Source organism: Petromyzon marinus, chromosome 3, assembly GCF_048934315.1.
Source record: "Petromyzon marinus isolate PM22_M1 ecotype Great Lakes invasive population chromosome 3, UKy_Petmar_22M1.pri1.0, whole genome shotgun sequence".
In the NCBI taxonomy this organism is placed as follows: Eukaryota; Metazoa; Chordata; class Hyperoartia; order Petromyzontiformes; family Petromyzontidae; genus Petromyzon; species Petromyzon marinus.
In genome coordinates, this window is record NC_133669.1 from 3,484,013 (window position 1) to 3,511,560 (window position 27,548).

A 27,548-nucleotide genomic window follows, 5' to 3' on the forward strand; every position below is an offset into this window, starting at 1 on the left:
CACCAGGTACTCATCTGAGGCCGAGTCGACCGAGTGGAGGCCCAGGACCGGATCAGATAATGAACCGCTATTACTGCTGTTGGTCGTCCTGAGCGGTAAGCGAACTCAGGTGGACGGGTTCGTATACACAACGCAACGACCACCGCTCCCCCTACCACAGTCACAATTAGCCTCACATGGATTCGCACAGAGAGGCCTTGGTCAAGTGTATTTAGTTTAAGCAGGCAAGAGAACTCAAGATAGATCAGGATGAGTCTCATTTACAAGAGTGACGTGGGTCACCAGCATGTCACATGTTGACGCACAGCTGCCCGTGTGGGGTGGGGGGGGGTGCGTGGCACGACGGGGTTGGGAGGCAGAGACACTCGGACGCGACGAATGTTTTCCTTTTTTTAATGGAAAAAAACCCCACAAAATCACAGTCAATAGAACGGGTACCCGAGCGGGCGGTAAAATAGAACACCGGACTGCAAGAGGCGTTCGCTTGCACACAGAAGCGTGTTTCCCCTACCGCACACGGCCGTTTTGATTCCACATTGCACATAACTGGAAGCCAAGTTTGTCTGAAGAAATCTAAGCAGGGCCAAGTAAAATGTGCCCACAGGCACGGACGGGTATGGTTCTTCTTGCATATCGACCAAACTCTGCTCGTCACGTTTCTTGACTGGCAAATGTGCACATTGGTGTTTGACACAAACAATATATCGTGGCTTACAACACTTTATAGCGTTACTTTTCTGGTCGGGTTTCACTCTGTGCCTGGTGGATTTTTTTTTTAATTCGACTCTGAACCAGAGACTTTCAATTCGGTTTGAGTTTGTGGGAGGGAAACAGACCGACGGGTTTGCTGTCACACGCTCGCACAAACATCGCAGAGTCAAATCCATTATTTATGTACATGAGATTTAAATAATGCATTCATTACTAGCGGCGCCTTCCGCTGCACTGCAGCCTGACAATTTAGGCGTGTCACGTTTTCTAAAATTCCCCGGTGCAGTAACACGAGCCACCCAATCCGCTGCGCCGCTGTCGAGTAGACACGACGCGCTCCTGGATGCAAAACGAGTTGGCAATCCTGTGTAGTGTTCCGGGACGATTTGTGGACGTTAAAAACCCCACACCAACACGAAGCTAGACGAAATTGCGCACATTTGTAGTTTTCAAAGAACCGTGTAAACGTCATTCTGAATTTAAAACCCGTTCTCGAGTGGGGTGCCCGCCCGCGTGCGCATGTGGTCAGAACGTTGGTTACAAACGCTGTGAGCGAGCAGCGCCTGCACACAGGAGGATGGTTTGGGCCCAGCAGCCAAGGCTGCCCCGATCACATCCGTCCCTCCTCATCTATTTATACAATAGAAGAGCAGCGGACCAGGATTCTAATCAAATTGCTAGCGATGTTGCGAAATAGTGGCACGGTGCCGTGACGATGACGCACGCGGTTTGCCCTTGTCATTTCTAGTTTGAAGGCGAGGAGTTTAACGACGCATTCGATCGTGCTCGATCGGATCCTCCACGGAGGCCCAGCTCCTCTCGCCCCAACCAAGCAGCAGACGCAGGAAATGCAAACAGCTCGCACGGGTACCCAGAATACCGTGCGGGCACTTCTACGAGACGCGAAACACACGAGTCCAGCACGTGTTCCACCCATGTTGGAGATAACCAACACAGCAAGGCCACTGTGATCGTTTCTAAGTACCGACACCAAACTCGTGCACCTTCATCGGAGACCATCAGCACAACACGGGCCAGCCAGTAATAACGTGCATCAAAAGGCCAGGTTTCGAGAAACTTATTATAAAACAAGTTTGTCTGTTGATCCAGGGCTGCACTAGTCATGTACAGCCGAGTCTCAAGACATCAATTACGGCCTTCCGAAGAAGAGTTTTTATCCGATGCTAATCCTGTAATCCTGGTGTTTTTGGATCGGGTCTCATTAAAAAATCATAAATAAAATGTAAAACCCCTAAGATCTCCAATTGGCTGGCAAATGCAGCCTCTTGATTGGCTGGCAGGGAGCCACAATTCTCCCCCTCGTGTGTCGAGTCCATAACTAAGCTTTCGACCAAGCTCATGGGACGGAGCCTCAAAGGAATAAAGCGTCTCACTATTCTCATGGCTCAGACAGAAGTGCTGAGCTGTTTTATCTCTGATGACGATGAAACATTAAGGATGGTGAACCTCACACTGGCAGTGTCACGTCATTTAAAGTCCTACAGACCCAAACTGTTACTATCGGTTCTGTCCAGCAGACTGCTTCATTATAGAAAGTGTGTATGGTGCATCGAGTGTCTACAGCTTGGCCGTACACCACATCAGGCGACTTCACTCGTTGAGGACGGCGGTTAATTGACAAGTAGGCTAATTCAGGATTTTTTTCCACGTTTCAGGGCTTAGCTGCACCACACTTGATCTAGACAAACTCGACTCCATCCAAAGGACTGGCAATCGGTGAACACAACCATCGATTTATTCAGTTACGCCAAACTTAACTGGGGCTCCATCGTCCATGCTTCAATGCATCTGCCACAGCCACAATGCGCTGAGAGTTAGCGTCACCAATGACAGCCCGAGTTAAAAAAAAAAACGCAACTTCAAATTTAAATAATCTTGAAATGCTTTCGTACTTGGCTTCTTTACGAATGGAAACAGTAAAATTGGGAGAACCGTAATCGTGGATCTGTGCAGCGGTTAGAGATCGCTGCTATGCAGTGGGTGACCTGGTGGTTCTCAGCCTGGTCCACAATGACTGCACAAAACAATCCACTGTGTGTGTGTATATATACAGTATACATCTCTAGTTTTGTCGAGTCCAGCTCTGAGGGATAAACTTGTGCGAGCATACATTTGGGATGAGAGATGCGCGACGAGCCACTCGACCATGCCACAGAGGGCCCACCTCGCCCCCCGTGTTTAGAAGCGAAAGGCCGAACCCAGTGGAGATGAGTGAATTCAAGTCGTTTGTGGAGACGTCTCTTGAGGAATTATTTCGAGGAGCGAGGCTGCTCGGCCGCGTTAGGAAACGCCACGGTCGGTGGTTTTCTTCCGTCTCTTGCATTGAAGTCGGGGAAGACCAGTCTCCTCCTTCTTGGCTGTTACCACCGAGAGCGGCGGCGTTTCCCACTGACAGCAGCCGTGAGAGGATGCGGGGAAGTGGGGGGGGGGCCCGCGGGGTCCAAGGGTCTGGACGGAGGGGGGCTGGGACGGGAACGGCCGTCTCAGTGCTCCTTGTAGCTGCGGAAAGAAAAGCTAAATCAGGATATTTATTTATTCTGGAGGAATCCGATGAGCCGTGAAGCTCTTTTTCACAGATGTCCAGTAGGGCGGCGGCTCAGAGAGCAAGGAGTGAGAGACCGAAGCAAACCCGGATTCTGGATCACAATCGCGCACGTCTAAACACCGCGTAAACACACACACACACTGGTATACCCACACAAACAAAAGTTCAAACATGGTTATTCTTCAACAACAAAACTCACAAACTCGTAGACTCGCACACATTAACACCCCACTCCTTTCCACCACTCCTATCTCTTTTTTACTCTCTCTCAGTCAATCTGTCATGGTTGCTTTCTCCATCTGTTGCATACCCTCGCTGCTCCTCCACGCATCCACACCAACCCCGGATCTCCTTGTACATCAGGCGGATGAGCAGCTGTAATGGCACCGTCCACGCGTTCATGTCAGAATCAAGACAGAGCGGCACCGTACTCACCCTTAAGATAGTGGCAGAAATTCCACATTCCCATAGGGGAGGATCATTCTCTGCACAAGTTAAGGACTGTAGGCTTCCTACATAGCAGTGCAGTACGTCGTTTTGGCAACCTTTGAGGGACAATGGGGCCGATTCAGATGAGAAACATCATCAAGATCACGACGTTTCAGACACCGCAGAGTGTCCACATGCAGTTCCCCCTGTGCTGTACCACGCATTTAAGGCATCAAAAGTCTCCCCGGAGTGAACGGGTGGATATTCCACCTGACCATAAAAAAAATCGGGTCACGCCAAAAGACGACCACCACTGTGCCCTCGTGTCATTATTGTTGTGTATTAGTTGCCGTGTCACCGTATATTTCAATGTGATTGCTGCGTTAGTTGTGGTGCTGCAGGTGGCGGTGGGTGGTGTCGCGTTACCAAACAGGCGCACGCGTCGGCGCCCATGAGCATGTAGAAGACGTTGTCCCAGCCCAAGGGCGAGATGAGACCAGCGAGAAGAGGCCCCAGCGCTGCCCCTACGCGCGTCACAGGGGGAGCGGTGGCGCAGCGGTCAGCGCGCCGCGCTACGAACCCGGCGACCCGAGTTCGATTCCCGCTCGCGGCCAACACCGCTGACGAATATCTGAACCGGTACCTGGGCCTCCCCTGAGTCGACTCGGCCTCGAATGAGTAGCTGGTGCGGTGCGTAGTAAACATCGCCACTGGGGGAGACAAAGGCGGACGGGCGCGGTGCTGGCCTCCCACCCCCTCGTGTGATGTGCCGGCCTTCATAGGTGCTCACTAACAGCACTTGCCCCAACAGTCTGCTAAGGCTATACGAGGAATCTTAGTCTTTGGTGCGATACGTGTGCGAGGTGCAGTACCTATGGACCCCGTGCCGTCTATGATCGCCGACACTGTGTGTAGAGCGCGCGCGTTCCCCTTGAGAGACTTGTGCGTTCCCTGCGCTCGCACACACACACCCACGCGCAACGTGTAATTAAACAGAGGGTTCACGCGTGGGCGGAGGAACATATGACGAGGAGGAGGGGGGGGTGGTGGTCAATGTTGACAAGAGGCATTCACCGCTTCAACAACGCAGGGACCGAGGGCCTGTGAGAGGTCTTCCTCATGAACAGCATCAATGCCACTCACCACAGGACCGGAGAAGAAATGTGAGGATCGGTATTGTGAACAACGTGGGGGTTGGTGTTAGTTAAGAGTTAAGCTCGTCACCGTTGGTGAAGATGGGTTGCGATGACTATAAATGATCTCACCAGGTCGGCAGAGACGGCGGTGGTGATGAGAGCGTAGGGGCCGTTCACCAGTGCCCCACACAACACCAGCATCCCTGCCACAGCCGGCACAACCACCACAACTTAGGCTGCAAACTTCAGGCCACATTTGCAAATGAGACCTTGAGTTCTCAACTGGTTTTAAGAAAAAAAAAACTTGCAACCACCTAAAATCCACGACACCCACAGCACCAGCATGTACACCACCACGACCATAACTTAATAAAAAACAAAACCAATGCACAGAGAACCAGCATGTCGACTACAACCACCACCGCCACAATAAAGTAACAAAATAAAAAGTGGTGGTGGTGCTAGCAGCGGTGCTGGTAGTGTTGGTTTTCATGGCGGTAGTGGTGGTGATCGTGGAGTTGATCATGGTGATGACGGCAAGGGTGGTGGTGATGATGATGTTGATGATGATGATGTTAATAATGCTGATGGTGACGTTGATGGTCTTACCTATGGTGGTCGGCATGTTTTGGTACCCGACGCTGTTGTAGACAAACAGCTAAAAGAGAAACAACATGCGTTCAAGTCGTATCCCTCGAAAAATATAAAAAACGTTAACTTCATGTTAAGTATCGCTTGTTGTTTTTCCATCGTAGGGGAGCCGGGTATGAGTCGAGGCGTTTCTATTTTAACACGTGACCTTGCGAGGGTATCCTGCACTGTATGCAGGGGGAGGTATGTGGAAGGGTGTCATCAGGTAGTGAATGGGGGTTTTCCTCAACCTTTTCTCTAACAGTTATCTCATCGGCAGCGCGGTCCAATGATAACACTACACCACCGCGTACATCTATCCCCTGTAAAGAAACACGTTAATGCTGGCTCGATGACATGCCCAATATATACTCTATGTACCGGCATACAAGAGTAAAAATTAAGTGTTCACATTGTAATTAAAAGTTTTCAATGCTTCTTCAACCAACACGGTTTTACAAAAGGAAATCCGCATCGTGGGGCACACGAATCCCAACAATCGGCCATCGAACATTTTTGTTCTCCAATATGATCGCATTTGACCACTGGGTGGCGCTGTGGTTATCATCATGACTGAGATGTTCACTTGCAATTCGTGGCGAAAGGCGGCCGTTGTTGCTGTGGCTCACTGATGAGCCCTTATGAGGACAAAACGTGGGTTTATGATGACTGCGAGTGCCGCGGTGTAATTTCGCTGTGGCTTTCAGTGGCGGTGTCATCGGGGGTTGTTACCATGGGCGCCGCGAGCAGAAGCATCACACCGCAGGTGGTGGCACGGCCCCCAATCGCGTCAGACACCACCCCAGCGAGGATCCCACCTGCAACCGGCGCAACAAACCACCGCATCATCAGACATGAACAAGCAAGAGCATCACCTACAACTACAGAAACCGTGACAATATCAGACACCCCCACACCAAGACATCACCTACAACTACGGAAACCGTGACAATATCAGACACCCCCACACCAAGACATCACCTACAACTACAGAAACCGTGACAATATCAGAAACCACCACACCAAGACATCACCTATAACTACAGAAACCGTGACAATATCAGACACCCCCACATCAAGACATCACCTACAACTACGGAAACCGTGACAATATCAGACACCCCCACATCAAGACATCACCTACAACTACAGAAACCGTGACAATATCAGACACCCCCACATCAAGACATCACCTACAACTACGGAAACCGTGACAATATCAGACACCCCCACATCAAGACATCACCTACAACTACAGAAACCGTGACAATATCAGACACCCCCACATCAAGACATCACCTACAACTACGGAAACCGTGACAATATCAGACACCCCCACATCAAGACATCACCTACAACTACGGAAACCGTGACAATATCAGACACCCCCACATCAAGACATCACCTACAACTACGGAAACCGTGACAATATCAGACACCCCCACATCAAGACATCACCTACAACTACGGAAACCGTGACAATATCAGACACCCCCACATCAAGACATCACCTACAACTACAGAAACCGTGACAATATCAGACACCCCCACATCAAGACATCACCTACAACGGCTATATCATCATAGAACATCACCTATATAGACTGCATTGCACTAACCACACAACCACATCAGAGATTAGAGCATCACCCTGCAAGCTTCACAAATACTAACACAACAACAACCACTACAACATATCAACAATGCAATGTGCCGGACCTCAACCTATCCAGAACAATACCTACAACATACACGACAAAACACATCAATATCAACTACAACACATTACATATCACTACAGCAAGCACACCCACTCCAACCACCATACAACCACCACAGCTGTAACAAAAACAACACATCCGAAATCCCTGTTGATATACCATGATTTTCTGAACAACCAAGTTTCAGCAACACATAACAGCACTACCAAAAACAATACCGTCTATACAACCCCATAAGTGATCACTACAATAACGACCACTAAACACATCAGCGTACAAACCCCGCTGCACAACACAAAGCCACACCACTGCGTTTGTATCTTGTGTGCATTTAACATTACCCAAAATTCCTCCGACATCAAACAGAGTTGAGAGGTCACCGGCGGATTTTGAGTCAAAGTGAGCTGCAACGAAAAACAACATCGTCAACGCCAACAACTTCACAGCCCCTATAATGGGTACAATCAACATGATCATCACCAACTTATACATTCCATCAATATCATGAGCTTCACCCATGTCACCATCGGTGGTAACATCATCAACGTAACCATCACCAACATCATCATAACTGACATAATCATCACCACCAACAATATATCATCGTAGTTAGTGTACTACGCTACCACCCATCACCAGTGGCAACTGAGGAGCTCAGATGCTTGAATGATCTAGACACAGCTCCATCAGTGTGCTCCTCTAGCAGGCAATGATGCACTGGCTAGGTCACGTATACCAGATAGAGGGGGCTAAATGGGTGCAGCACAGGCTAAAGAGGAGATGGGTTGATGTGGTACAGGAAACACGGAGTTGAGCGGTCTTACCGACAACTGATGCCAGTGATATCAACATTGGCTTTCTCTGGAGGGAGTTTGTGATAGATACTACTGGGCAGTTGGAAAGCAGCCACTCCCCTTAGCAATGATGCAAAGCGGAATGAGAGACGCTCACAAAAATGTGCACAGCACCGGGTGTCTAAAACACAGCAAGTTGGCACCGTGAGCAATGCAGACGGTTCATCTGGCACTCGTTATAATCATTTCACGCAAAACACCTGGGGGCTGCCCCGTTTACCACTTGCCAGCGAGTCTTCGACACTGTGAATAGCCTCAAAGGCAACCTAGCGTAGGACAAGCGCCGTGGTGACGTCACCGCCACTTAGTGACGAATGGTAGTTGTTGCTGCGTGTGGTAGCAAGTTGGGATAGTAGGGGGCACAGGTGGTGCATCGGCCAGTCATCTCAGTCAGTCAACCCACGGCACCTGCTGGGTCTGTCCCGTGACCTGCCAGTGGGCGTTCGACACGTCACGTGGCCTTAAAGTGCACGCAACCTGGCGTAAGCGCCGTGGTGAGGTCACCGTCACTTAGTGGAGAATGGCGGTTGTTGGCAGTATGTGTGCGAGCGTATAAACGCAAGCGCCGTTGGTATGCGAGACGGCATGCGGGTGTTGCGAATGTGAGCCCCCGAGGCTGCACCTTGGTTGGAGATGTAGAGGGGCAGCCAGTAGAGGAAGGTGTAGCTCACGAGTTTGGAGAAGAGGAGGCAGAGGGAGAACTCGATGACGCCCTGCACAAACGCGGAGAGAGACAGCCACCCCCGCCATCATCACCGACTCCGAGCGCCATGCCAGGGTGACTCAAGGGGTAACGCGAAGGTGGACAATGTGGGGCGATGCGAGGATGATACGAAAGCAAGGGTGACTTCAGTGTGGCGGAGGTGAGTGTGGGTGAGGCGAGTGTGGGTGAGGCGAGTGTGGGTGAGGCGAGTGTGGGTGAGGCGAGTGTAGGTGAGGTGAGGGTGGGTGAGGCGAGTGCGGATGAGGCGAGGGTGGGTGATGTGAGGGTGGGTGATGTGAGGGTGGGTGAGGTGAGGGTGGGTGATGTGAGGGTGGGTGAGGCGAGGGTGGGTGATGTGAGGGTGGGTGAGGCGAGGGTGGGTGATGTGAGGGTGGGTGAGGCGAGGGTGGGTGAGGCGAGGGTGGGTGATGTGAGGGTGGGTGAGGCGAGGGTGGGTGATGCGAGGGTGGGTGAGGCCAGTGTGAGTGATGCAAGTGTGGGTGATGCGAGGGTGGGTGAGGCGAGGGTGGATGAGGCGAGGGTGGGTGAGGCGAGGGTGGGTGATGCGAGGGTGGGTGAGGCGAGGGTGGATGAGGCGAGGGTGGGTGAGGCGAGGGTGGGTGAGGCGAGGGTGGGTGAGGCGAGGGTGGGTGAGCGATGCGAGATCTCCTCACCGGAATCCTCAGGGCGCCCATGAAGCTGATGGCACGGGGAGCCCCCCCTCCCCGGGCGCCCCCCTCCCCGCCGTCGCTGGCCCCCCCCGGAAGTGCCCCCGCGTGGAGACTGGTGATTGACGTCTCCTCGTTAATCCCGGAGATGGGGGCGAGGAGGGGTTCACGGTCCCCGTCCTGAGACACGGGAACTCCGTCACGTACGCTCGACTCACCGTCGCAACCCGAGACGCGCAACGACATCCCTTTGTCCTGTGCTGACATCTATCGTATGCTCCGAATTACAAAGACAAACATTTTCTCTATTATTTTCACGAAAAGGTTGGCAGTGTGACTTACAATCCGGTACGTGGCTTGAAACCTGCCAGCTGGACGTGTAAGCTACAAAATGCAGTCCGTGCCACTAAGTCCGCTAAACAGAATGGAGCAAATGGCTAGCGAGAAAACCTACAGTGGTACTGCACATAGACTCAATATATATTTTACTTACATGAGGAGGCACAGAACAGAGGTCTGCTTTTGTATACTTTGACCGCTACTGAAACTAAACTGACAGTTACTGTCACGGTGTTGAGACGAGTGGCTAGCGCTGTGCACCGCGTGTAAGACAACACAACGCCAGTTTCCGTGTTTTCCGTACCGGCTACTCTAATTCTCACGTTCTGTGCAATCTTGCCGTGGTGCTTACCCTTGCCGTATTTGCATGTGTAAACGTTGATGTTTAAAAAGTATTTATATGAACCAAAAGTAGCGGGGATGCGTTTTACTTTCCAGAACATGATTCAATCTTGAGGATCCAGGAGCGTCTCTTTTACATTAAACAATTGTTCCCTATCACATGGTGTTTTTTTAAAATATTAAATTTTATTAATTGCTTGGACAATGAGGGTGACTTTGATCGCTGTTTTCTATCTCTTCTGGTCAATATTTTTAAAAATATATTTCTAAAAAATTGTATTTTTAACCATGGTTAAATGTTTCCATTGATCTGGCATTTACATTTGGAATTAATACTTGACAATACTTGTGCATTTGGTTTACTACTCTTGTGACGCCTTTGTAATCCAGGCTTCGCTTAGAAAATACAATAGATGCCAAGACAGGAGCTGAAGAGACACGAGGGAACACGAGGAAACGTACGACGGCACAAGGAGACAGTGATAAGGGGAGATATCATGACTGAACACACGGACGCATGAGGAGGGGATGTGGAAAGACACAATATGACAACACAAGGATATATGAGAAAACACCAGGATATACAAGAATTGAACACATTAAGATGTCAAATGCGGACCATTGTTGAGATAGCGAGAGAGATGAGTGGACATAGTGGACACAAGGGAACACACAAGGACAGGACGTGAAGAGGTGATATTCGGCTTCTGTTCTTTCACCTGAAGTACAGCCGGGTTCCCTTGACTCTCCACTGATGCCAGGACACGCATCTAAACATCAACACATCGCCGCAAACACCACCACCGTTAGCATCACCGTGACAATCATCGCGACAACTCTCTTGGCGACGTCTACTGTATCGCGACAAAATATCATCACCACCATCTACGTATGAACAATGCCATCAACAACAGTGTTACCGCACTAACATTACACTCACAAACCTCACCAACATCACCATCACAAACGCTGAATGGGTCAGCAGGGTGGCACAGGTGTAAAGCGTGTGCCTCACATTAAGAACGTCCTGGGTTCAATGCTCGACTCGAGTGCCTTTCTTCTTCGTTGCGTTTGAATGTTTTTGGGTTATCTGGTTTCCTCCCATAGCGAAAAAAGAATGCAAGGGAACTGATATTGTCCAAACAGTGCCCACTCGTGCAAAATCTTACAAAGATCCTCCTGATAAAAAAGAGTCTTGAGGCTCTACGATAATTTACAAGCGTATACCAGGATTAGTCTCTTTTACAAGAGTGGCTTGGTGTATTAGTATGCCGGTTGGAGGGTCATGATTGCTATGTATATTCCCAATTGAGTAATATGCGGGTAATTTGAAAGTGTGACAAATTTGGACACTAAAAAAAAGAATCAGTGCTCATGTACAGTACAGGGCTTTCATCCCAGCGTGTTTCCATGTTGCCATGTCCTGTAACCGCGCTCACTCACGTGATGCTGAGGAGGGCTGCATCCAACATCCTCTGGATCTGTAATCAGGCAGACACATCAACGTGCATGTAAACATGGAGATATTTTTGCACGTGTTCATCTGCGCTAGGGACACGGTGACCCGAGTTCAATTCTCGCTCGTTACCAATAATAGTGGCGGATCTTTGAACCAGTCCTGGGCCCCTCGTCTAGGTCGACTCAGCCTGAAATGAGTACCCAGTGCGGTGTGTGTAAACATCAGCAATGTGGAGACAAAGCCGGTTGGGAGTGGTGCTGGACACCCACCCCCTCGTGTGCCATGCCGGCCTTTCAGAGTTGCTCGCATACGGAACTTGCCCCAACTGTCTGTTAAATGCTATGTGGGGGATTTTTGTCTTTTGTGTCTGTAACATAAGCGCGTAACCACTTTCAGCCCTCCTCCAAATGATTGGACTAATTTTCATAAATAATGTGAACATTTACTCCGTTTTGTCTCGTTCTCTGTCTCGTTTGTTCAGTCGTGTTTGTTCCATTCGTCTGAAGTTTATGTATTGTAAACAAAATCTAATACTCATCTACCAAATGTTACAAATTATATGCGAGGATAAGAACTGATTGAATTCACTACTCAGGCACAAATGTATCCGCGTGCTTTTCACGAATTGTAAAAGGAGACAAACGGGTTTGTTCACAGTGGAGCCTCCTGGTGTGCGCTGTTAACAGCCAGAACGGATTCACCCTGAAAATGGCTGCTTTTACAAAATGGGTGCTTCACATTACCCTAAATCTATCATGATGTTTCTCGAGCTCAAATTTTCTATTTTTGCTTCTTGGCAAGTAATTTGTCTGGACCCAACGTTTGTTCCTGGACATAGAGTGGTGAGCACAGATCTGCCCAGTCATCTTTGTCGAACCTGAAGCACCTGGGTGGTGTGTCCTGGGAATTCCTGCCTGCGAAGATTCCACACTAACGATGTCACCGCCACGTAGGGGCACTCGGCGGATGTTGTTTTGCATATGTGTGCGTGCAAGCGTGCAAATGTGTGCGTGCGTGGGGAGCCGTAGCGTAACGGTTAGCACATTCCGCTAAGAAGCTGGTGACCCGAGTTTGATCCCGTTCATGGCCAACATCAGTGACAATTATCTGAACAGGTCCTTGGCCTCCCCTAGGTCGACTGAAATGAGTACCTGGTGTCGTGTGTAAACATTGTCACTGGCGAGACAAAGGCATGGTGTTGGCCACCCACCCCCCTCGTATGCCATGCCGCCCTTCATAGGTGCTCACTAACAGCAATTGCCTCAACAATCTAGTTAAGGCTATACGGGTGATCTTTGTCTTTGTGTGTGTGCGCGCATGCATACGCTCGATGAGGAAGAGAAAGCAGACGAGTCCCATGCCGGTCATTATGATCCCCGGCACGACGAAGGAGTAACCCCAGCTGGTGGAGACCCAGACCCCGGCAATGAGGGACCCCACGATGTTGCCCACCGACGTGTGCGAGTTCCACACGCCCATGATGAAGCCTCGCCTGGGAGGAGACCACGTGACAACGCAACGTTACGCGACGTCGCGACGCAACGTTACTATGCTAAGTGATACAAAACGACATGAAGATCCTACATGTACAAGGCTCTTCCTACCAACATGGGTTTCAGACCTATCTAAGCCATTATAACAAGTTAACACAACACATGACCACAGTGAGGGCATTAATGATGGTGTAAGTGAATTTATAATTCCTAATTATCTAATTAATAAATTAGTCAAAGACAGGGAATTGATGAATGAACGAGGGTTGATGACCACATTACATTGAGTCCTACTAACCGAGAAAGCAAATGAGTTAATGGAGTAATGAGTGAGTGAATAACGAACTTACCTGCCCTTGCCGAACCAATTTCCAATGCAGGCTATGACGCTGGGCCACCCAGTGGTCTGAACGAGGCCATTCAGCACCTAGATCATCACGACAACACCACAGTCAACATCATCATCATCACCAACATGGTCCCCATCACATTACTACAACCATCGCCAACATCATAATCACTGTCACATAAACACCATCAACATCCTACACACCATCAACATCCTACCCACCATCACCAACATCACCACCACCATTACCACTATCACATTAACATCACCATCAACATCACCATGGCCACCACATAAACACCATCATCATCATCATCATCATATAAACACCACCATCAACATCATCATTACCACCATCGCATCAATACCAATACCCGCTATGCACCACTAAGTGATGGTGACATCACCACGGCACCTGTGCCAGGCGAGATGCAATTTGAGGCCGCGCCACATCACATCAATACCACCACCATCGCCAACATGAACATTAAATCACCAATATCAGCACAATTAACTTTCACGACCACAACACGAGTCGTCTCAATCGTTACACCGTGTCCCCTCACCTGGACGACGATGTAGAAGGGCAGGCTGTGGATTTTCCAGAAAAAGCCGAGGCCGAAGAGAATGGTGAAAAAACCGCTGAGCACCATTCCCACCGTGAGGTAGAGCCTCATGGGCACCCGCTCCCCTATCACCCCGCTGAGGAGAGCACAATACAGTCCAATACTCAACTACACAGTCGCTCTGCAATTACGCAGACACTCCACAATTTCAGTCGCTCCGCAATTACACACACACAGCCACTGCAGTTACACTTCACACACAGTTACAAACACACATAAAACGTATGTTTCTGTAGCCAGTGCAAATGATCCATATTTGTTTTTGGTGTTAGGTTATGTGGTGGTAGTTTTGTGGTAAATGCATTGTCACTGACCCCTCCACTACCCACCAAGAGTGTCTCATTTACAAACATAATATATCCGTGCCAATTCATTGATCAAATTCTGACCGATAGAGTTCCTCACTGGTGGCTTAAGAATGTCCATGACTGATGTTGAAATTCAGTTTCCTCCAGGTGCTCTTGATTTTCATCCGCAAGTATTAATAAACACTCATTAATTGGCTCTTAATAGACAAAAAAAATGATGAACTTGGAGGGTTAATGAAACCGGGTTCACCGGCTTGCTGCCTTTCAGCTTGTCTGTGGCTTCCCCAGCGATTTGTGAGATACAATTTTAAGAGAGAGATATATATTTTTAAAGACTAAAGTAAAACAAACTGCTCCACGTCACCTGAGGAACATGCCGATGGCGTACGCGCCCAGGAAAGAGTAGTCCAGAGCTCCCAGCAGCTCCTTATAGTTACTGCGATCTGACATCATCAACAACACCGACGACAACAACAACAACACAATTACTGGCAATTCATTCACATGTCAGATTATAATAGTCACCACTTCAATAATTAGGTGCAGCGTGAGCGATGTGGTCATCTGAGTGGTGGTGTAAGTTGTCGTGACGAGTGGTGCTGTGTTGTAATCAGCATGGTGTAATAGTGCGGTGGGGTTAGTGTGGTGCCAGTGTAGTGTGGTGTCAGTGTCGTGTCGTGTAGCATGGTGCAGTGTGGTACCAGTGTGGTGTGGCTTCATGTTAATCTGGAACGGTGTTTGTGTAGTGCGGGCGTGGTGCCAGTGTAGTGGGGCTTGGTGTCAGTGTGGTTAATGTGGCGTGGTGTCAGTATAGCATGGGGTGGTGTATCGTGGTTTCAGGGCAGTGCCAATGTAATGTGCCTTGCTGTCATACCAAATGGCTTCCAGTCACACCATGTTTCATTATTTTCTTTGAACAGCAGGTTCTCTTTAAAGCTGAATGGTTCCATCCCCGCTGAGCAGTTCTTATGCAGCTGAGACTACACCACCAGGGACATCGACATCACCATTAACATCACCACTGACAACACGAACAATCATTAACGTGTTCTGCTACACTGTCAACACATCAAATGACCAAAAATATCAATATCACAATTAACATCACCGCTACCAACACATCAAAACCGTTCTGTTCCGCCAATACTATCACGGTAATTGTGTGAGAGCTGCCGTTCTACCTGGTACTTCATGAGTGCTACGAGTATTTTGACGGTAAGGTGGAGCAGTGGAAAAACTTGAGCCTCACAGCAAGAAGGGTGTGGGTTCGATTCCTGTCTCGGACCCCTTTGTGGTTGGAGTTTGTATATTCTTCCACTGTTCTGCATGGGTTTCCTCCGGGTTCTCTGATTTCCTCCCATAGTAAATTAAATCATAGTACCTAACTGGCAATGGCCAAACGTCCAAATGTATGTTCGTTAAACGTATTTCGCACTGAACGTAGCCAACCGTGCTAATGCTGAAACATTAGTAAAACGTTACTTCATTAGGATTGCATGCGGCAACATCGCCCCCTACGGAGAAAACCTGACAAGACCCTCCTTAAAAAGAGTCGTGAAACTCAAAAAGGCTTTCCTGGGTTAACAGTGGAGTCGTCATCGTCATCAACATAATTGAGTACTGTGATGAATGTGAATTCTAAGTGCAGCCATGCAAGAGTGCTGTTTAAATGCTGCTCGAGTGCTGGGGATGGCGGGGGAGCATGCGAGAGTGCTGCGAGTTGTGTGCGCATGTGCGCGGTGTGTTGTGTGTGCGCCGTAGTGTAGCGGTTGGCACGCTGTGCTATGAATCCGATGAGCCGAGTTCAATTCCCGCTCATGGCCAACACCAGTGACGATCATCTGAACCAGTTATGGGCCTCCCCTAGGTTGATTCAGCCTCAAATGAGTACCTGGTGCGGTGTGTAAACATCGCCACTAGGAAGACAAAGGCGGCCGGGCGTGGCACTGGCCATCCACCCCCTCATGTGCCGTGCCCGCCTTCATAGGTGCTCGCTAACAGCACTTGCTCCTACAGTCTGTTAAGGCTAGACGGGGGATATTTGTCTTTGTGTGTATGCAGCGTGCCTGCACAGTAATCAGTGTCCCTCACCTTAACAATGCTGATGGGTTTTCGGGACATGTGAAATGCCGCATAAAGAAAGAAGGTGAGGACCAAGATGAAACCACGGTGCCTGTGCCACACATCATATGACGAACCGCACAAAGCGCACAGACACACACTTGTGATCATCTGACAAAAGGACGAGGTATTCATTTAAAAAATAAATATAACACTTTTAGGAAAACATTTTTTGCTCCTGGAGTCATGTCATGAAATGCGGAAATTCACAGTCGGAATTCTCACAGTGAGCATTACACCACCTTGCGTCAGGAAATATCCCCAAACGATGACATGGCAAAACTATTCCTGAAGTCACTTGATTAGGCCTTCTCGTTCGAACTAGTGTCTGAACACCACCTTTTACATTCCACCTTTTATCGTGTGTCCATCCCGCGTCACTCACACCAAGTATTTTCATTCTCACGGCAGGCACATGCCACATTCAGAGAAAACACAAAAGTAATGCGAAGTGTTATTCGTGCAGTCATTGGCGACCAGGCTGAGGCCATTAACTCGCGACGCCCGAGGACCCGGTTTAATCACAGGGTGGTTGCCTGGATTCGAACCTCAGCTCTCATCAGTTACCAGCTCCGCGCGCTTTAATCACAGGGTGGTTGCCTGGATTCGAACCTCAGCTCTCATCAGTTACCAGCTCCGCACGCTGACAAAGCACGGAGCACCCCTCATGACCGGACATGCCATCGACAAGACAAGGCGTTGCATGTGAGCATACGGCGAGTGAGGCTACCGGGGGAATGACACCATAATTAATCACACCTCCCTTGCAGGTCAAGAGTGAACATACACTAGACCCACTCTCTCTCACTGACGTGACAGCCGAGAGAGCACTGCCAAGCTTCCCGGAGCGACACATTTCTCATTGTGTGTGCATTACGGACGATGCAAGGCAAAAAATGTCGCACGCAAAGCCCTCAAGGCTTCCTGTGGTCCACTATATCGCGGACTTTATCATGGAACGGAGGAAGTGTTAGCCACTCGGCTTTAGCGTTCACTGAAACTATTCCGGGAATTTGTTTTACAGTAATTTGTTTTATCAAAATGTCCTATGATTAAAAATCTCCTGGATTGCTTTAAGTAGTCGCCGGGAGATTGATGCCAATTCTGGAAGAGACTCCCAGCCAAATCAGGAGGGTTTGGCAACCCTACCCGCCTGAAAACCTATATATGGGCTGTGAATTTGGCTCATCTCGTCCATGGATATAAGCCAATGTTTCCTGGGAAACATTTTTCATTGCTGGGTTTCAAATTCACTCTTTTGTGCTGTTTATTTTATTATGTAAGTGCTGCTTATGCAATCACGAGTTGTTCCAGGAGAACAACCCGAGGGATTTAAATGCATTTGTGAAAATGTGCATGCTCTTTGATGACTTTTTTTTATACATGTGTAGTGGAGTAGATAATGCGCATAGGAATTGGCCATATACAGTACATACAGACAAGGAGAACGGGTCACACGAGGTCGAACAGGTGGTCGAGTCGCGAGTGGCGTAAACAAACCCAAGTAATTAAGGGAGTCGTGGCACGAGGGCTGTGATTGGTCGAGAGGCTGTTAGCGTTAAGTGGTGGCGTCTGGATGTCTGAGGAAGGGGCGGGAAACGGCCAGCGAGCCACGTGGCAATTAATTAAGGCTAATGCGAGAGGGGATAAAACGCGAGGTGGTTTGAACGGAGAGGTGTGATTGCTGGAGAGTTGTTGCTGGGCAGTTGTTGGTGAGAGGTGAAGAGATACGAAGAAGACAGCTGGAAATGTTAGGGAAGCATAGATAGAGAGCCGGACCCCAAAGACAGTAAATAGCGATAGGGAGAGTCAGCGTTAGCGGAGATAGATAGAGTCACTGTGTGTGAATAGATGGAAGTCACTGCGTGTGAAGAGATAGCGACGATACTGTGTGAGGAGATAGAAGACGAACCACTGTGTGTGGAAGAGATAGAAGACGAACCACTGTGTGTGGAAGGGAAGACACTGTGTGTGAAGCGATAGGCGAAGAAACACTGTGTGGAAGGGAAGACACTGTGTGTGAAGCGATAGGCGAAGAAACACTGTGTGTGGAAGGGGATGCACGGACGATGCTGAAGTAAATCGGAGTGTACGAGTTGGCGGAGCACGGAGAGAATTACTGTGTGTACGGAACGATGGAATAAAAGTGACGGCGGAAAAAGAGACGGTTGTCGTCCGAGTGAATTCACGACACTACACATGTGCTATTTTAATACACCTTTGTGAGACAGCCAATGAGGAAAATAACTGCCCATGGTGAATTCCATCCACTCGTGGATAACACCAGCCAGGAAGCTAATTCTTACCCCCCCCCCGCCACTATCATTGATGTAAAGAGCCTCATGAAAGGTGCTGTATTAGCTGTAATTATTCGGAGACACAGGAAGTTAATCAACTTGCACAAATTAAAATGGGCATTTCCGTTGGAGTAATTTGAGCTATTTTCCCCCCTTACCGTAAATGTTATGGATGTCTGTTTATACAAATTTAGTTTGATGCTGGAATGCCCTGTGACGCACTTTACACGCGGTACCTCATGTGATACAGACGTAACCAGGAAATGCTGGGAGGCTGTGGTGAAGATTATTATTGACTAGCCTTTTGCCCGTCCAAGGACGGGTTTATTTCAGTAAATCTGAAACTTGCAAACGAAAAGCAGACCGCGACGTGATATATTCATTGCATCAATTCGTGTGCAATTTGTCAGGCTGCAGTGACACAGACCTATTTCATTTAAAGGTTATAATCCCTTGTTCATCATCACGTCCTTTTTACTTGTATGTCTCAACAGCGTCACGGAGATCACGTGATGCCGTGAGGGTTCTGCCTTTGTAGTGAGGGTTGTCAGTTGACGCCGAGGGGGGAGGAGGCGCCTCGCCCCCCCCCATGTGGAGTGACGTCACTCCCTAATTAATATTAATGGAGGGGGGGTGTCCATTTGGAAAACGTCGCCTCTTCATGACTATTAATGTGGGGGGCTGTTCGATGTGGAGTGACGTCACCTGCTCATGATTATTAATGAGTGGGGGGGGGTCAATGTGGAGGATGTCACCTGTTCCTGGGCAAACGTGGCCACTGCATTAGAACACAAAAGTATCTGGGGCCATCCATAAATGACGTCACGCGATTTTGGACGATTTTTGACCCCCCCCCTTCGTCACACGGCGTCACAAAAAGTCAGACCCCCCCCCTCAAATATGACGTCACAAAGCTCTGCCCGCCCCCCCAAAAAAAAGTAAAGCATGCTTCAAATCGCTTTAAACTATTGTCGTTGTAGTGCGTATTTAATGTGGCGCTGCACTCTGATGTTGTAGGAGAAAACATTTATTAAAAAGTCTAATTAATTAAGTAGAACGTGATTTAAAGCTTTCGTGACTGCAGGGATTCATATTCTTGGTTCTTTCGGTGACTTTACCGAAAGAACCAAGAATATAAGTAGAACGTGTTGTCTATATTTATTTAAAGTTGCGCATTTTGATGTGACGTCACATTTCTCAACCTCCCCCCCCCCCCCTCGTCACACATCGTCACAAATGTCTGACCCCCCCCCCCCCCGGGTGCGTGACGTCATTTATTGACGGCCCCTTATTCAAGCGAAACGGAGATCTTAAATGCGTGCGCACTGTAGATGTAACTATTTGTTCATACATTTACTGAAATATAAAAGGTTAAGCGGTTTAATCAATCCACCAATTAATTATTAATGTAACCCTAATCTCTTATAACAAAAACACACATTTCATGAGCAGCAAATGTCACTCTACCCAAGATACTGTATAAGCGTGAGTACGTGTGCACGAGGACATCCTATTCTGCAGACTACGATGCTACGATGCAGTGTAAAGTAAGACGCAGCCCCTGACTTTTCGCTCATTTAGAAAGAAAATTGCATTAATACGGTTAAGGAGCCGTCCATAAATGACGTCACGCGATTTTTGCCAATTTTTGACCCCCCCCCCCATCGTCACATGGCGTCACAAAAAGTCAAGACCCCCCTCAAATATGACGTCACAAATCTCTGCCCCCCCCCAAAAAAATATATAAAACATGCTTAAAATCGCTTTAAACTATTGTCATTGTAGTGCGTATTTAATGTGGCGCTGCACTCTGATGTTGTAGAAGAAACCATGTATTAAAAAGTCTATTTAATTAAGTAGAACGTGTTGTCTGTATTTATTTAAAGTTGCGCATTTTGATGTGACGTCACACTTCTCACCCCCTCTCGTCACACATCGTCACAAATGTCTGACCCCCCCCCCCACCTAGGTGCGTGACGTCATTAAGTGTACAATAACATTACACGGTCTGCGAGAATTACAAGAGGCGGTACGAAACGCAGCACTGACGTCGTGTTGTCTCACACGTGGTGCAAAGCGCTTGCCGATAGCGCCGTGACGAGGTCAGGTACAATCCACGTCTTCCGATTAATGTTCTAATTGAACACTTTTCGTGGTCAATTATTCGAGTCTCTTTTAAACTGGCCGTACCCTTCTTCACAATTATTTCTGTGCGATTCGATCCGTCGAGTAATCAAATGAATATAGCCAGGAGAGTGTGTACTAAACGGTGAGTACATTGATTCTACGTTATTATAGTTTTGTGTGTGCATTCATACTTTGATGTGATTGCGCATCCGTTTGTGCTATATGATAAGATCAGAATTGGGGAAATAAATTAGACTGACCGTGCTTCTCACTACTCTACCCCCTCGCATGCCGCGTTGGCCTAAATGGGTGTTCACGAACAAGCACTTGCAACTGCTGTTCCTCAGGCTAAAGGAGGCGGGTTTAGTCTTTGTTAATGTCAGTGCTGACGTGTGTTGTGAGACCCTGTCCTCGGGGTCTACTCCACTGCGTCAGATCACGAGTCCCAAAATCCCCCCATCACCCTCCCATCTCCCATCACACCCACACATTCCAAGTCACGCTCGCACTCGCATCGAAAATCAAGCACACGCTCCCTGCCTGTCACCATTACCCGAACATCACACTATCACATCCCCTATAACCCTCACAGCCATCACCATCACACCTTGGCAATCGTGCTCACATCACAATCGCAAGCCCCATCCCCATCACACTCATTTCCTGTGACACTCACAATCTCCACCCCGCATTACCATGTACATTGAACTTCGTTCGCAACGTACGTAGCCAACCGTGCTAATTGGAGTGGGAGGGGGGGTAATCTGAGGAGCGGTGGGGGGCTAAACGTACCCATCCACCCATTAACATCTCACAATGCCATGACACTCACATTCTCACCTCCATTAACACGACATTCCCTATCTTCACCACCTTAATTATCACCTTCAAAGCAGGTTTCCATACGTAAACTGCAAAATCATCTTCATGGGTGTAAGCGTGCACGCATATATGTATGTTAGGAACCAGTGGCATTCTTTACAAGAGGAATAATTGTCATATCTCTCACTCAATTCGGCAAATTACGACACTCACATGCCCCATCACCACACGCAGCCTCGTTATCACACGCTCTCGATCATCACACGCAACAACTCTCCCTTATCTGTCCATATCACCCATACAAAGTCAAGTCAACAACCATTATTTTAATCACTTGATGTCTCAATGAGAATGATTCTTATCTCTTTCCGAAGAATCCTCGGTCTCGTTATATTGGCAGGCAAAGCCTTTTTCTAATCAATTTACTTAAAAACTAGGGCGTTGAGAAAAATACACATTATAGGCACTTTGTTTGATACTCTCACTGCACTTTAGTTAATAACGGTTGTCTGGTTGTCTATGTCAGAGATCAATCTCCCGACAATCTGTGATGTGTCATTTATTTCATTTATCCAGGAAAGCATCATAACAATCCTGCATTGGCATGTTTGGGCAAATTAGTTTTTCAGAAATGTTTTGCATGTGGGGTGAAACCACAGCGCCCATAGAAAACCCCAACGCATTAAAACAGCACTCTAATAAACCTGGTGTAATAAGCGCTTGACTCAAGACGCAAATGTCGGTGACAGTTCGGTTCATGAACTCGCCCGGCCCGACTCCCATGCCCTGGGCACCTTGCATGCTCGGCGGCTCTTTCGAAGTGGAAACAAGTCTGCGTGATCCACCAACCCTTGCCTTGAAGGCACTGGGCTCGCACACGAGCAGCGATCGCGGGGGAAGAGAGCTACAAAGACTCGCCGCGCTGGGAACAATCGCCGTGTACCCATCCCGTCCGGCAAGAGGCGTCTTTGCACGGAACGCAGATTCTGTTTCCCTAAACATGTTTTTGTGCCGTTCAACCCACCAGCGTGTGACAATGGTCACATGTTTTGCACACAGTTCCCGCAGATTCTGAGACCGCAGCAACAATTTATTTTATTCTCGGGGCAACAACACGCACTGGAAAGTAAGACTCGCCAGCCTGCAACGTTTAAGGCCATTTTGAAAAAATATTTATTTTCAGATGGGTAAATGCGATGCGGGTAAATGTGCATGAACATCACGGAGACTGTGGTTGGTTGAGATAATTGATTGGCTGAATAATCGTGTGAATGGATGTTTGAGTAAACGGTTGGTTAAGTGAATTGTTGGTTGAGTGAAATATTGATGAGTTAACCATTTTGTTGGTTGGTTAACCAATCACAGCTATTGCAAGCTCCAGGAACTAACCTGATGCTTCAATCACATTTTAAGATAAAAATATGTTTTTCGTCATGGGGTCTTCTCACTTTGTATATCGAAAATACTATTTACATATGGATTAATATCCAATTAATATGTTAACAGTGTTGTCCTCATTAATTAATTAAACTGACTCTAAAGAAACACCATTATTAGTCTTTACATTTAATGTTATGTCTTAATAGTAGAAATTAACTATCCGATTGGAAGTATACCCTCCCAGATCTCCAACGTGAAAGTGATAATGAATCTGAATGCATTCCACCTAGTTATATAATTATTTTGTAAACTTTTCCCCGTTCTCATATCTACACAAGATCTCTTTTGCGAAAGAGTCTGAAGTAAATTTTGCTTGAAAAGCAGTTTTTTTCTTCCCGATAAATGCCAAACAATACCCAAAAATTGCCATTGCGTAAATAACCTCTATGACAAAAAAAAATCCACGACTAAAAACAACATTTCACTTCAAGAAGCCAAAATGTCTCCCTGCCAGATGAAGCGCGTGACAATGCCAATCTCTGCTGACCTGGTGATGCCATTTCCGAGCCAGGGCCAGTCTCTCCAAAGGAATACCCCCCTAACCGGTATTGGCCAATGCTGATTTTGTTTTTCCTGCAAAGTACTCAATTGGGATTACACATAAGCGACATCGCCCAGGCTACTGCGAAAAACATGTCAGGACCCTCCTGAGAATGAGTCTATAGGCTCAGCTTCTGGTTAAAGAAGCAGAATAATTATACAATGCTGGACGGATGATACATTGAGTTGACCTCCAACCGGTATTTAAACTAGCACATAACAGTGTGTGAGGTTACGTGCTCATTAACCATTGCTCAACTTAAAGATGTGCGTGCCTGCGTAAACAAGTGCCACAACTTAAGACACCTTGGCAATGCTTTATGAATGTTGACATGCCACTCATTGGCCTCACTATCAAACCTGGCATGGCAACAACTGCATTGCGTAAAGATTCCTATCATGTGCAAATTACGGCAGTCATTCATGACTTCTGAAGAGGAAGTAATGCTGAGGGTACACTGCATACCTGGTGTGTCTGCATGTTACTGCGTGCTAATTCAAAGGGGGAAGTGGTGGTGTCGTGGTTAGTGTACAACACTATATACCCTAGCCACCAGAGTTAGTTTCCTGCTCACAGTTAAACATCAGTGGCGATCATCTCATCCAGTCCAGGGCCGCCCCAAAGGTTGACTCAGCCTTAAATGGGGTGCCGTGGTGGCGAGATGTTAACTACCTCACCTGGTATATAGGAGATTGTGGGTTCGATTCCAACCCTGACGCCTGCATATATTGAATTTGCGTGTCTCTCTCCCCGTGGTTGCGTGGATTTTTCTCCTGGTCCTCCGGTTTTCCCTTCCACATTTAGAATCAACGTGTGCGTAGAGTATTTGGCTGCTATAAATTTCCACATTATATACGCCACTTCGGTAAGCTATCACCGAACTAAGCTTCTGAAAAGGAGCTATACAGCTCAGTGAGCTTTACCTGGTTAAAATAAATAGTTGTATAAAATAGTTTTAAATTAGTACCTGCTGCAGGACGGCCGGCTACGGTTGTTGGTCTCCACCCACCCCGTCGCGTGCAGTGTCGCCATTCATCGGTGCTCACTGAAAGCACTTTGCCCAAGAAGTCTGTCTACAAGGGGGATCTTTGTCTTTGTGTCAACTCAGAACAGTGAAAGGTGCCGGTGATTGCATTTGCCAATCACCATGGCACTGTTATCCATCACATCTGGGTCTGTCCCACGAGCTCCTGCCATCAATCACAGCTGCAGGAAAATGTATTGTACCATGCTATGATCCTTCAAAAAAGAATCCGCCTGAGGCGACCTGTTGCTACATTTTTCCAAAGCAAATTCTATTTGTAGCATTGTTTTACGTTCTAGATTTGAAGTTTTCATGACTGCAAGGATCCATACTCTTTGGTTCTTTACTTTGTTTTGCGTTCGTCATCATCGTGACCCAGGTCACTGTTGTAAATGAGACCGAGCTGGTCTTTCGACTCTGGTTTAACAATTAAACATGAACTTGAGCCTTTCCCACGTAAGGTGACTCCAGAGTATAACTAGCCTGGGAGAAGCTCAGTGACGCCACTGCTACTAAGTGACCAATGACAACTGGTATTGTGCGTATGTGTACACGTGTACACTTCTTAATACTCAATAACTCCTAAAGGTCACTCAGCCAAAATGTCAAGATCGTATTTACTTTTCAGCAACAGTAATAGTACGTGCGATTTAAAAAAAAATCTGTTTTTTTAAGTATAAGTTCACCAACGCAGGAACACGATACCTGATGGGTATCTGGGAGTGGAGTTCCAACTAAGCGTTAGCAATTACACACATCTACAAATTACTAAAAAAAGAGACTGGTCGTTATATGTACAATGCTTTATGGCTCCAAAATCCAAATATAACATACAATTTTTTTTATTTCAATAAACTATGTGGTGCATTTTGATTGAAAGCTTTCGTGACTGCAGGGAACCATATTCTTGGTTCTTTCGGTAAAGTCATGTAGAAGTGAAACAATAAAATAATTTTAAAAAATATCTAAAATACAATTCTCGCGACGTTTCGACTACAACACAAGCAATCATCATCAGGTGTGAAAACCCCAAAAACCGCCACTTTTTAAAAAAAATTCTTGCTGTGGTTTTCACACCTGATGATGATTGCTTGTGTTGCATTCGAAACGTCGTGGGAATTGTATTGTTTTATATTTTTATTATTTTATTGTTTCCCTTGTACGTGACTTTACCGAAAAAACAAGAATATATGGTGCATGACAAAGAACATATTTCTTTCACATTTTATGACCCGAGCCTTGAATTTGTTTTACAAGTGGATGCTTGTAAGAGGTATTAATTAATGTATAACATAGGATTTCATAATATAGGTTCTTTGGGTTAGATCGCGTAAATATATAAATGCTGTGTCTTTAAAACCCGCCACCACCCGACACAGCCAACTAGTAAGGGTTGTCACGTAAACAGAACGTGGCCAATTCGTCACTAGTACAGCACTAACCAGTTGTGTTGGAGAGCCAGGTTACAACATTTATAATCTTTGTAAATGTTGTGGCTTTTACAATCTGTGTAAATGTTGCGGCTTTTACAATCTTTGTAAATGTTGTGGCTTTGCTCTCCAACACACCGGTGTGCTGTGCTAGTGACGAATTGGCCACGTTCTGTTTACGTGACAACCCTTACTAGTTGGCTGTGTCGGGCGGTGGCGGGTTTTAAAAACACATTTATATATTTACGCGATATAACCCCAAAACAACCTCTATTATGGATGATATTTTTCGCGAAAGCCTACGTGTTAAAAAGTACCACATGACCGATGTTCTTACTCCCAGCATTTTCCGAGACTGTAGTTCTCGGCCCCTTCTTTTTGGAGTGCTCCCTACGACTCAACCATTAAATGTTTAAGTGCCCGGTGCGGAATTGGAAAACATTAGCGCCAGGGAGACAAAGGCGGCCGGGCGCAGTGCGCGTGAAAACGAGGCGGTGTTGGGTCAAAGTATACCCTATACTAACACACTCATAGAGACGCTGATAACGACGTGATGTAATGGACATGATGCTAATGTTGTAGTGGTGGTGGTGATGTCAAAGGAGGTAATGTTGGCGTTGACATATCCGTTATGATGATAGTGGTGGTGGTGACGATGATGGTGATTACGTTGGTGTTGCGTTGATGATGTTGGTGCGTGATGGTGATGAAGATAATGTACTGTACTGATGTTGAGGGTAATTATGTCGATGATGAAAGTATTGATGAAGTTAATGATGACGGTGGTGATAATGTTGATGAAGGTGATGATGATGATGACGGTGATGATGATAGCGAAGGTAATGATGAACAAGCCGATGTTGCTTATGTTAATGCTCATGTTGATTATGGTAATGTTTCCGGTGATGAATGTGATGTTGATAGGAATGATGTTGACGGTGAAGGCAATGATGATGTGAAGTTCATTATGGCGACGATAATACTGTTGAAGCCATCACTCACCACTGGTCCGACGTGAACCTCCTCAGCAGGCGGATTCCGGGCGGCACGCTCCCCATGCTCGCTCTCGCCTTTCTTCTGCCCGGCGCGGCTTCGGCTGCGTCTGCGTCTTCTTCTTCTTCAACCCCCCGTTACTCCGTCTCTCACTCCTCCCCCAACCCGTTACCACGTTACCCCCTTGCCTTGTCCCACTCCCCCCGTCACTACGGAGTCTTCCCGCTCCTCTCCCTGTTCCCTTGTGCCGAGCCCACGGAATCTCGGCAGCTGCGCGCTGGGGACGCGAAGGCGGAAGCGCGCGCGCGCGTGCGAGCTCACGAAGGGGGGGGGGGGGTGACGTCAGCGTCGTGACGTCACCACGCACGGGGGGGGTACACGTGCAATAACCACCCCCCCCACCACGAAGATAAAGGCGA

General features: G+C 47.6%; 1 protein-coding gene across 1 annotated transcript; it reads right to left on the reverse strand.

Moving 5' to 3' along the window:
* Positions 1 to 377: 377 nt before the first annotated feature.
* SLC37A2 (solute carrier family 37 member 2) lies at positions 378 to 27,446 on the reverse strand. Its single transcript, XM_076072658.1, has 19 exons — positions 27,139 to 27,446; positions 16,426 to 16,507; positions 15,209 to 15,314; positions 14,699 to 14,777; positions 13,967 to 14,102; positions 13,402 to 13,478; positions 12,884 to 13,050; positions 11,543 to 11,580; positions 10,819 to 10,869; positions 9,425 to 9,598; positions 8,670 to 8,760; positions 7,535 to 7,597; positions 6,205 to 6,290; positions 5,452 to 5,500; positions 4,972 to 5,045; positions 4,579 to 4,657; positions 4,133 to 4,230; positions 3,588 to 3,652; positions 378 to 3,231 (listed from the first exon to the last, which is right to left on the reverse strand). Exons 1-19 carry the CDS (start codon positions 27,192 to 27,194, stop codon positions 3,216 to 3,218), a joined length of 1,587 nt encoding a protein of 528 aa, XP_075928773.1. The 5' UTR covers positions 27,195 to 27,446; the 3' UTR covers positions 378 to 3,215.
* Between the last annotated feature and the right edge of the window lie 102 nt (positions 27,447 to 27,548).